The sequence below is a fragment of the Leucoraja erinacea genome, chromosome 17 (assembly GCF_028641065.1).
Source record: "Leucoraja erinacea ecotype New England chromosome 17, Leri_hhj_1, whole genome shotgun sequence".
In the NCBI taxonomy this organism is placed as follows: domain Eukaryota; kingdom Metazoa; phylum Chordata; class Chondrichthyes; order Rajiformes; family Rajidae; genus Leucoraja; species Leucoraja erinaceus.
In genome coordinates, this window is record NC_073393.1 from 21301358 (window position 1) to 21313685 (window position 12328).

At 49.5% G+C, this 12328-nt stretch overlaps 1 protein-coding gene across 1 annotated transcript; it reads right to left on the bottom strand.

Moving 5' to 3' along the window:
* Positions 1 to 400: 400 nt before the first annotated feature.
* On the bottom strand, positions 401 to 8556 carry ciao2b (cytosolic iron-sulfur assembly component 2B). Its single transcript, XM_055648808.1, has 5 exons — positions 8376 to 8556; positions 7845 to 7922; positions 4437 to 4562; positions 3358 to 3403; positions 401 to 1376 (listed from the first exon to the last, which is right to left on the bottom strand). Exons 1-5 carry the CDS (start codon positions 8502 to 8504, stop codon positions 1279 to 1281), a joined length of 477 nt encoding a protein of 158 aa, XP_055504783.1. The 5' UTR covers positions 8505 to 8556; the 3' UTR covers positions 401 to 1278.
* Between the last annotated feature and the right edge of the window lie 3772 nt (positions 8557 to 12328).

A 12328-nucleotide genomic window follows, 5' to 3' on the forward strand; every position in this document is an offset into this window, starting at 1 on the left:
AACTAAGGACAATTTTCAGAGCCCAATTAACCTACAAATCTACACGTCTTTAGAGTGTGGGGGGAAACCGGAGCACCCAGGGTCACGGGGAGAACACAAACTCCGTAGACAATACCCGTAGTCAGGATTGAACGCGGGTCTCTGGCGCTGTAAGGCATCAACTCTACTGCTGTGTCACTGTGCTGCATCACCATAAGAAGCTCCCCGACCCAATACATCACCAATCCATGTTCTCTGGAGATGCTGCCTGACCCGCTGAGTTACTACAACACTTTGTGTCCTTTGTGGGTAATTAATTGCTGGCTGAGCCTGTGACGCCCACATCCCTTGAATGAATAAAACAATGAACAAGTGACAGCTGTACAGACTTGGATGGAAAACGCAACTCAACCATGGCAAATACGGTAGCATTAGCCAACACATTGAAGCTTTTATTCAGTTTGGTTCACTCATCCTTGAGCAAGGCTGAGGTCACAGTCTTACATCAGACATTTGTAATACTGATGATGGGCAGTTTCAGCTGGGGACCGCATGTTGTTGCAGTGGAGGGACTTTTACCAATCTCCCTCTTCCTAGCCAGAGGCTTGCAGAAACCTTTCACGTCCCACCGGCATAGACCAGCAGAGCAGTAAAAACCAGCACAGACCAGCAGACAGCAGCACCGACCAGCAGACACCAGCACACTCCATCAGACACCAAAAACCAGCTCAGACCAGCAGAGCAGCAAAAACCATAACAGACCAGCAGAGACCAGTATCATGTACAACCGTGGGACCTTCTTTCAGCTTAGGGACCTCTAGACAGACAAGCAGATGCATATACACACAAGCATGCACACACACTCCATACCCACTCACTCTACACACATGCACACTCACATACACGCTCAACATGTGCACACTTACACACACACACACCCTAGGCAGTCTTTGCACCACCCTGCTGCCTTGCACTGCTCGTTGCATTTATGGGTGTGTCAATCACTCCCATGTACACTCTTCACTCTGAGCTTCACGTGATCAAGGAATTGCATTGTCCCCCCCCCTGCTGATTATAATAAACTGAGCTGCATCTGACATGCACCCTTACTCTACACACTCCTTACACACACACTCTCCCACACACTCACACATATTCACACACTCACTCTCTCCACACAAGAACACTTGCTCCACACACTCACACCCGACGGACACACTCACATACACACTTGCTCCACATGCACACACCCACCCTGACCCACCCACACGCCCCTGTCCTGATTGCCGTGCATGGGGTTCAGAGCCGCGCCGACAGGCACTGGTTGACCACCTCCAGCAGGTGGCCGTTCTCCAACGCCGCTGCCACTCGTTCCTTGTCTGCCAGCTGCTTGTTCACTGGAGGGGGAGAGAACAGCACATGTTCAGCATGAAGAGAGACAGGGGAGAGTGCGATGGGAGAGGACGGGGAGAAAAGCATGGTACAGGACGGCAAGAGACGGAGGGGGCAGAACTGGGAAGTGAAGGTACTAGGGGAGAGGGCTAGGGGTGGGGAGAGGGTGAGGGCGGGGAGACGGCGAGGGGTGGGGAGAGGGGTAGGGCCGAGGAAAGGGCTGTGGCGAGGGCGAGGGGAATTAGGGGAGAGGACTGGGGCGGGAGGGGCTGGGGCGGGGAGAGAGGCTAGAGGAGAGAATTAGGGGCGGGGAGAGGACTGGGGCAGGGGGTAGGGGGCTGGGGGCTGGGGGCGGGCGGGAGAGACTAGGGGCGGGGAGAGGGCTAGATGTGGGGAGGAGAGGGCGAGGGCGGGGAGAGGGGGAGGGGCGGGGAGAGGACTAGGGCGAGGGGCGGGGGAGAGGGGTTAGGGGCGGGGAGAGGGCGAGGGGCGGGGAGAGGACTAGGGCGAGGGGTGGGGAGAGGGCGAGGGGTGGGGAGAGGGCTAGGGGAGGTTAGAGGGCTAGGGGTGGTTAGAGGGCTAGGGATGGAAACCGACCTTCAGTTCCAATAAAAACACCCAGCATCGTCAATCAACATGGAAATAGGCCCTTCGGCCCAACTCGTCCATGCCGACCAAGATGTCGCACCTAAACAAATGTCATTTGCGTGTAATGTCACCTATCCATGTTCTCCAGGGATACTGCCTGACCCGCTGAGTTACTCCAGCACTTAATGTCTTTTTTTTTCCTATTTGCCCTATAACCCTCCAAATCTTTTCTCTCCTTATACCTTTCCAAGTACCTTTTAAATGGAAAATATTTTAAATATTATTACAGTACCTGCCTCAACTACCTCCTCTGACAGCTTGTTCCATATACCCACCACCCTTTGAGTGAAAAAGTTGCCCCTCACGTTTCTATTCAATCTTTCCCCTCTCACCTTAAATCTATGTCCTTGGGTTCTTGATTCACCTACCCAGGGTAAAAGATCGCATTCAGATTCTCTCATGATTGTATACACCTCTATAAGATCACCCCTCAGCCTCCCGCACTTCAAGGAATGAAGTCCTATAGTCTGCCAAATCTCTCCCTGCAGCTCAAGCCCTCGAGTCCTGGCAAATCCTCTGCGCACTCTTTACAGCTTAATGGCATCTTTCCTATAGCAGGGTGATCAAATGGAACTTCAAGTGTGTCCTTACCAATGTCATGTACAACAGAGACATAACATCCCAACTTTATATTCAATTCATTGACTGCTGAAGACCAGCGTACCAAAAACCTTCACCTCTCTGTCCACCTTCTGATGCCACGTTCATGAAACTGTGTACCTGCACTCTGAGATCCCTCTTCTCTTCAACTTTCCCCAGGGCTCTACCATTCATTGTGAAGATCCTGCTCTGTTTGACTTTCCAAAATTCAACACATCGCATTTATCTACATTAAACTCCATTTGCAATTCATCGGCCCATGATCCTGCTGTCGTTCTTGATAACTACCTTCACTGCCTATGATACCACCTAATACACCAAGGGTTGCCTCATCAATGTTCCAACTTCTATAGTCATTGCCCTGACCGATGAAGGCCAGTGTGCCACAAGCCTTCTTCAGCACCTTGACTACCTTTGATGCCACATTCACCTACACTGGGTTAAAGACTGTGTGTTCCGATTCCCCTCATGATTTCATACACCTGTATCTCACGCTGGTGTCTCACCCTGATATTTTGGATGACATTCACAGCTGAGGCAATTGTTTATCATCACATTGTAGATCATTCTGTCGGGCTAAAAACCCACAGATCCGGGAGCTAAGCAGTGTCTAGGCCACCTCACCCCACACCACTCAATCTTCAAATGCCTGTGTTAATAACAACAAAGAAATCCAGCCCAGCAGTGCCCTCCCTCCCTCCCTCCCCAGTGCAGCCAGCTGCAAGTTACTCTGCTCACCTGCCTGTTCCGAGGCATGTGTGCCTGGAGTTATGTGAACGTCCACCTGCAGGAAGAACAAACCCCATCAGAACTCACCCATCATAACAGCTGGGACAGGCAGGCATGAATGCGGTGCCCGTTCACATTAGCTTTTCACCGTACCTCGCTACACGTGACAATAAACTAAACTCAACATTACCTAGTTTAGTTTAGAGATAGAGCGTGAAAATAGGCTCTTTGCCCCACCGAGTCCATGCCGATCATCGATCACCCTTTCACACTAGTTCTACGTTATCCCACTTTCTCATCCATTCCCTGCACACAAGGGACAATTTACAGAGGGCCAATTAACCTACAATCCTGCAAGACTCTGGGAAGTGGGAGGAAACCGGAGCACTCGGAAGAAACCCATGTGGTCACAGGAAGAACGTGCAAACTCCAGACAGACAGAACTCGTGGTCAGGATCAAACCTGGGCCTCTAGTGCACACACACACAAACACTCTCACACAGACATCAACAGTCATGTGTGCATGTACCCAAGGTGCCAGGTAACTGAAGCATGTGCCTGATGTGCACACACATATACTGTATATGACCAGACACAACACAGGTTTAGGTCTCCTCTATTGTCAGTGAGGCTAAATGCAAATTGGAGGAACAGCATCTCATATTTCGTTTGGGCAGCTTACAGCCCAGTGTTATGAACTTTATTTCTCTCATTTCTGGTAGCCCCGGCATTCCGTCTCTATCCCTCCCCCCATCCAAGTTGCACTAGCTTCTCATTTTCACCCTACAAACACCTCACAATGGCCCGTTTCCTTTATCATCATTACTTTTTTGCACTAGAGAGAGAGAGATGCTTCTGTCCCGCTGAGTTACTCCAGCTTTTTGTGTCTATCTTCAGACACACACACACTTCCTGACGTATATATACACACACATATGACCAAACACACACAGCTCCTTCCAGCACGGTACCTGATGTACACACAGATACACATATGACCAGACACACGCACACACTTCACCAGACACACAGTACCTGGTACACACACACGTTGCCAGACACACACGGTACCAGGTGCTGCCTCTCACCTTGAAGCGTGCAGGCAGGGATCGCAGCAACTTGACTTTGATGGATAAGCCGATGAGTGTGGCCATGCTGCAGTGAGGGATGGTGGGGGTGAATGCCACAGACACGCTGTTCTCCTCGTCGGCCACCTGGACAGAGAACGCAGAGACAAGGTCAGCACAGCCCACAGCAACTCAGCGGTGACCCTGCCCCCAGAACCACAGCCCGCTCGAGGGTGGAGGAGAGAGAGAGGCTGACATGGTGAGAACCCAGGGCCAGAGCAGCAGAGGACGCAACTGCCACAGCTGCAGCAACTAAACCCAGGAGAGGGCAAGCACTGACTGCCTGCTGATGTTTGTGCATTCATAAACTCTACAGCATTAGTATACATGGACGGCTCGATTGTAATCATGGATCGTCTTCCTGCTGTAGACACAAAATGCTGCTGTAACTCAACAGGTCAAACAGTATCTCTGGAGAGAAGGGGCAGGTGATGTTTTGGGTCAGAGAATCTTTCTGCTGACTGGATGGCATGCAAAAAAACTTTCACTGTATCTTGGTGCATGTGACAATAATAAAATAAACAAAAACAGGCTTTTCGCCCCACCTTGCCCAGTTCAACTAAGTTGGTATACAGGGCAAATGATTTGCCTGCATTTGACCCTTTAAACCCTTCCCATCAATAGATCTGTCCAAATTGTATCCACTTCTGTAGCTTCCTCTGGCAGCTCATTCCAGATACATACAACCCTCTGAATGAAAAAGTTGCCCTTGATGTCCCTCTTAAATCTCTCCCCTCTCACCTTAAGCAAGAATCCGCTAGCTGCAGAATCCTCTACCTTGGGAAAAAGACCTTGTGAGCGTTCATTTTAACCACGCACACTTCACTTCACTTAATCCTCATGATCTTGTACACCTCAGTAAGGTAACCCCTCAGCCTCCTACACTCCAAAGATAACAAGGAGAGTTTACTCCCCCCCCCCCCCCCATCGACTCCATCAATCTGAAGAAGTCCTGAAACGTCGCCTGTCCATCTCCCTTCGCAGATCACAACTCCTCCAGCACTCGTTTGCAGCATCGTTGTCACCTTCCCCCCAGCCGACAATGAACCATTGTACATTTCCTTGAACATCGTTTCCTTTGATCTGTCCATTTCACATCTTACATACTCCTTGTATCCTTCCTTATCTCTATTTTCCCTCTCTCTCCGTCTGAAGACTCTCAGTCTGAAGAAGGGTCTCGACCCAAAACATCACCCATTCCTTCTCTCCAGCGATGCTGCCTGTCCTGCTGAATTACTCCAGTATTTTGTGTCTATCCTCCAGCACTTTGTGTTTTGCGATTCTGGCACCTGTGTCTGAATATTCCCGAGAAGTTTTTTCTAGTCAAAAGTGTTTTCAAAGTGTTATCATTGCTGTGATGTGGGAGTCAGCAGAGATTGTGTAATGCCTCGCTGAGAGTGACGTGTTAGCAATCAGGTGACAGGCTTCACTGTTGTAAGACACCTCAGGAACACTAATCCTACATCAGTCGCATGTTTATTCTCTCCACATTCCCACCAGCCCCTCCTCCCCAAGCTTTACCACTCGCCTACACATTGGTATTGTTTTTTTCGTTGTCACCTGTACAGAGATACATGCCATCCAGTTAAATAATATCACACACGAGTTCAGTCAAGCCATACAACAGGTAGTGCAAAGAGAAAAATACCAGAGTACAGAATATAGTGTTACAGCGTCACAGAGAAAAGGTGCAAGGTCCACAATGAGGTAGTAATAAAGAGGAACTGCAGATGCTGGTTTATACTAAAGGTAGACAGAAAGACCTGGAGTAACTCAGCGGCTCAGGCAGCATCTCAGGAGAAAATGGATCGGTGATGTTTCAGGTTGGGACTCTTCTTCAGACTTCAAAGATGCTGCCTGACCCGCTGGGTTACTCCAGCTTTTTGTGTGTACAATGTGATAAGTTGGGAGATCATTTACAGCAACGCACGACTATCAATCAACCTACTAACCCATGACTTTGGGACATGGGAGGAAACCCACGCGGTCATTGGGAGAACGTGCAAAGTCCACACGGACAAGGTGGGTTATCGGGTGGCCGCCGTACAATGGCTGCCTCGCCAACAGTCTGTCTCGGCCCATTCTCTCTTTGTTGATTTTTAGTCTGTAGTTAAATGTTGTTTTAGTGTCTCTTTAATTTTGTATTATATGGGGGTGGAGGGGAGAGGGTGCGGGGGGAAATTTTCTCATCTCTCTCCTCGGCTGAGATGCAAATTTTTCCTTATCGTATCTCCGCCTGCACTGCGGCTTAACATCGTGGAGATGGCGGCCTCCTGCCGGGGATCGGCCTCGGAAGCTCCAACCGCGGTAGCCTGCGGACTTCTAGGGAGCTCCTAGCCGCAGGAGTATCGACCGCCCCGATCACGGGAGCTTCTATCACTGGCTGCGGGAGCTTCAATCGCCCCGACTGTGGATGGTTCGACTCCCCCGACCGCAGGGAAAAAAGGAGGAAAGAAGATAAGACTTTATTGCCTGCCATCACAGTGAGGAATGTGGAGGAGCCGCTGTGATGGATGTTTATGTTTAATTTTTATGTGGTTGCGTGTTTTGTTACTTTTTTGTTATGACTGTATAGCAAATCAAATTCCTCGTATGATTTACCTATTTGTTTTGTTTTCCTACTTGGCTGATAAAATCAATTACAATTACAATCAGGATTAATAAAGAGGTCCTTCAAGGGGAAGAGATGCATGAAGTGTCAGCTTGAACCTTTGTGATGAACTCTCCGGAGTGGGGTTTGAGCCCAAAAATCCTCTGCCTCTGAAGCGTGTGAATGGCCCACCATGTTAGACGGAGCAGGTAAGTGCTTGCATGGACAAGCTGGGCCGAAGAGCCTATTCCCATACTGTGAACGTCGCAAATTATTTTTAATATTATGTTAAGTTTAGTTAGCCTTGTTTAGTTTATTGTCACTTGTACCGAGGGACAGTGAAAAACGTTTTTGTTACGTGCTATCCAGTCAGTGGAAAGACTATAAATGATTACAATCAAGCCGTCCAGTGTGCAGATACAGGATAAAGAGAAGAACATTTAGTGCAAGATAAAACCCAATAAAGTCTGATTAAAGATAGTCCAGGGTCTCCAATGAGGTAGATTGGAAGGTCAGGACCGCTCTCTATTTGATGATAGGATAGTTCAGTTGCCTGATAACTGGGAAGAAACTGTCCATGAATCTGGAGGTGTGGGTTGGTGCCAAAGTTAAATACTGTGGATGCTGGGAACCCAAAATAAATCCAGAATAAAATAAATGATGTTTAGTGCAAGATAAAGCCCAGTAAGGTACGATTAAAAACAGTCCCAGGATCTCTAATGAGGTAGATGGGAGGTCAGGACCACCTAATGAAACTCCTGCTGTTAAAACACACTTACATTCACACGAAGTTGTTCCACGACATTTAGCTCCTCCAGGCTCAGCGGGTGTTCAGGGTCGTTAATTGATCTGATCAGATGTAGGTGTTAAGGAAAGTTTGATTAACCGCTTGGGGCTCGACCACTGCCTCGAGTCACAGTCATGCAGCACAAAAAAAGGCCATTCAGACCAACCTGCCCATGCCAACCAAGATGCCCCATCGACACTAGCCCCACCTGCCTGCAATGTCTCCCCTTGTCCTTGGGGTGGGTGAGAAACCTCAGTCCGTGACCCATTGTCCCTGGGTGGGAACCTTCCACCGGACACGGAGGGGAACGATCTTAATCCAATATAGAACGCCCCCTCCCCCTCCCTCTCATCTGCCCCCTAGGGGGAACCTTTCTCCGAGACCCCTGTTACTGGGGGGACCTATGTCCGGGATCCCATGCCACTTCCACCCGGACCGCCTTCGCCAGGCTCATGGACGCCGCCGGCCAGCTCGGCCCTTCCTCCCTTCCTCCCTCCCTCGCGCCCGGTGCCAGCCGCCGGATATCAAAGATCTCCCGGCCGTCGATGGCGTCGGGCTCCCGCTCGTCCAGGTCGCGGGCGGTGAGTGTCCGCTCGCAGCTGCGGCCGAAGATCAGCGGGTTCGCGTTCTCCAGCTGCGGCCCCGCCGCCATTGCTCCGCGCCGCCGCTTCCGGGTCACGGCCGGGGTCAATACAGTCAGGGGCCGGCAGCACCCGCGGGTGGGGGAGGGGGAGAGCGCCCTCAGGCAGCACCCGCGGGTGGGGGAGGGGGAGAGCGCCCTCAGGGCGGGGCGGCACCCATGGGTGGGGAGGGGAGAGAGCACCCAGGGCGGGGCGGGGGGGGGGGAGGGGGAGAGCACCCTCAGGGCGGGGCGGGGCGGCACCCATGGGTGGGGGAGGGGGAGAGCACCCTCAGGGCCGGGGTGGGGGGAGCACCCATGGCGGGGGGCACGGGGAGAGAGCACCCTCAGGGCGGGGCTGCACCCATGGGTGGGGGAGGGGGAGAGCACCCTCAGGGCGGGGCTGCACCCATGGGTGCTGGGTACTACACCCACCTCACCCACCTCACCCGTCACTGAGACCCATTACATAGAAAGCTAGAAAATAGGTGCACGCGTAGGCCATTCGGCCCTTCGAGCCAGCACCGCCATTCAATATGATCACGGCTGATCATCCATAATCTGTACCCCGTTCCTGCTATTGCCCCATATCCCTTGATTCCTTTAGCCCTAAGAGCTAAATCTAACTCTCTCGAAAACATCCTGTAAATTGGCAGAGAATTCCACATATTCACAACTCTGGGTGAAAAAGTTTTTCCTAATCTCAGTCCCAAATGATCAACCCCTTATTGTTATTGTTCTGGCCCCCTTCAACACGGGGAACATTTTTCCTGCATCTAGCTTGTCCAAACCCTTAAGAATTTTATTAGTTTCTATAAAATCCCCGCTCCTAAATTCCAGTGAATATAAGACCAGTCGATCCATTCTTTCATCATATGTCAGTCCCGCCATCCCGGTAATTAACCTGGTGAACCGATGCTGCACTCTCTCAATAGCAAGAATATACTTCCTCAAATTAGGAGACCAAAACTGCACACAATACCCCAGGTGCGTTCTCACCAGGGCCCTGTACAACTGCAGTAGGACCTCCTTGCTCTATTACTCAAACCCTCTCGCTATGAAGGTCAACATGCCATTAGTTTTCTTCACTGCCTGCTGCACCTGCATGCTTAATTTCAGTGACTGATGTACTAGGACACCCAGGTCTGGTTGCACCTCCCCTTTTCCTAATCGGACACCATTCAGATAATAATCTGCCTTCTTGTTCTAGCCACCATTGTACCCATAGTTGGGACTGCACCCATGCGTTAGAAGGCGGGAGTATCATCAAGGATGCCTGCCACCCTGGCCATTCCATTCAATCAATGGTGCTTTATAGTCACGTGTTCTCTGCACAGTGAAATTATTTTTGCATAGATCGCACATGCACGAGTTGCCATATTTTGGTGCCATTTTTAAACATTCCAAAGTCCGGTTCACGCACTCAGTGTACTGGAGCTCAGTCATCCGGCAACCAGGTCTCCTGGGTGAATTCCGGCTCCATGCTGCATCCCGGGAACTGTCTGTCCCTTTTCCCTCTTCTTCCTTCTGGGAGAAGATACAGGAGCCTAAACGTCCAGAGATCCAGACTGAAGAACAGCTTCTTATCCGCTGCTGTCAGACTCCCAAACCGATTACCTCTTTCACTCCCCCCTCCCCAGAGGCTGACACTTTACTCTTTACTCTACATTATGTTTTACACTACTGCAGTTTGCACTAAAATCTTTGCACCATTCCACTGTTTTGCCTAATGGTTGTATTTATTATAGAAATAAGAAACTGCAGATGCTGGTTAATACACAAAAGGACATACAGTGCTGGAGTAATTCAGCTGGTCAGGTAGCACCTCTGGAGAACATTAATGGTGATGTTTTGGGAAGAGACATTTCTTTGGACTTATGAAGTAGGGTCCTGACCCAAAACATCACCCATCCATGTTCTCCAGAGATGCTACCTGACCTGCTGAGTTACTCTAGCACTTTGTGTCATTTTATTGTCTTTATTATTGGTTTATTATTGTCACATCAACCGAGATACATGAAAACCTACCATCATACCATAGAGAGTGCAATCAAGCCAAACACATAAGTACAACGGGTAGTACAAAGAGAAAAATATGGGAATACAGAATATAGTTTGGAGACACAGCATGGAAACAGGCCCTTTGGCCCACCGAGTCAACTCTCAACATTGATCCCCTGTTCACATTAGTTTACATAGATTACATAGAAAAATAGGTGCAGGAGTAGGCCATTCGGCCTGCACCACCATTCAATATGATCATGGCTGATCATCCAACTCAGTATCCTGTACCTGCTTTCTCTCCCTACCCCCTGATCCCTTTAGCCACAAGGGCCACATCTAACTCCCTCTTAAACATAGCCAATGAACTGGCCTCAACTACCTTCTGTGGCAGAGAATTCCAGAGATTCACCACTCTGTGAAAAATGTTTTCCTCATCTCGGTCCTAAAAGATTTCCCCCTTATCCTTAAACTGTGACCCCTTGTTCTGGACTTCCCCAACATCGGGAACAATCTTCCTGCATCTAGCCTGTCCAACCCCTTAAGAATTGTGTACGTTTCTCAATCTTCTAAATTCTAGCGAGTACAAACCGAGTCTATCCAGTCTTTCTTCATATGAAAGTCCTGACATCCCAGGAATCAGTCTGGTGAACCTTCTCTGTACTCCCTCTATGGCAAGAATGTCTTTCCTCAGATTAGGAGACCAAAACTGTACGCAATACTCCAGGTATGGTCTCACCAAGACCCTGTACAACTGTTTTAGAACCTCCCTGCTCCTATACTCAAATCCTTTTGCTATGAATGCTAACATACCATTCGCCTTCTTCACTGCCTGCTGCACCTGCATACCTACTTTTAATGACTGGTGTACCATAACACCCAGGTCTCGTTGCATCTCCCCTTTTCCTAATCGGCCACCATTCAGATAATAGTCTACTTTCCTGTTTTTGCCACCAAAGTGGATAACCTCACATTTATCCACATTATACTGCATCTATCATGTATTTGCCCACTCACCCAGCCTATCCAAGCCACCTTGCAGCCTCCGAGCATCCTCCTCACAGCTAACACTGCCCCCCAGCTTTGTGTCATCCGCAAACTTGGAGATGTTGCATTCAATTCCCTCGTCCAAATCATTAATATATATCGTAAATAGCTGGGGTCCCAGCACTGAGCCTTGCGGTACCCCACTAGTCACTGCCTGCCATTGTGAAAAGGACCCGTTTACTCCTACTCTTTGCTTCCTGTCTGCCAGCCAATTCTCTATCCACATCAATACTGAACCCCCAATTCCGTGTGCTTTAAGTTTGTATACTAATCTCTTTAAGTTTGTATACTAATCTCATAATAGTTCTACGTTATGCCACTTTCTCACTCACACCCTACACACTCGGGGCAATTTACAGACGGCCAATTAATCTACAAACCTGTAGATTTTTGAGATGTGGGAAGAATCCGCAGCACCCGGAGGAAACCCAAGAGGTCACAGAGAATGTGCAAACTCCACACAGGCAGCACCAGAGGTCAGGATCAAATGTGGGTCTGTGGCACTGTGACTACCACAATATAGCATTACAGTTACAGAGAAAGTGCAGATTGAAAAAAGTGCAAAGACCACAATTTGGTAGGTTGGAAGATTGGGACTACACCCTAGCTTATGGGAGGACCGTTCAGTACCTTGATAACAGCTGAAAGTAGCTGTTCCTGAGGTTAGTGGTGCGTGCTTTCAAGCTTCTGTACCTGCTGCCCGATGGGAGAGGGGAGAAGATGGATTGACTGGGGTGTGAGTGATCTTTGATTATGTTGGCTGCTTTCCCAAGGCAGCGTGAAGTGTAGATGGAGTTGTGGAGTCTGGT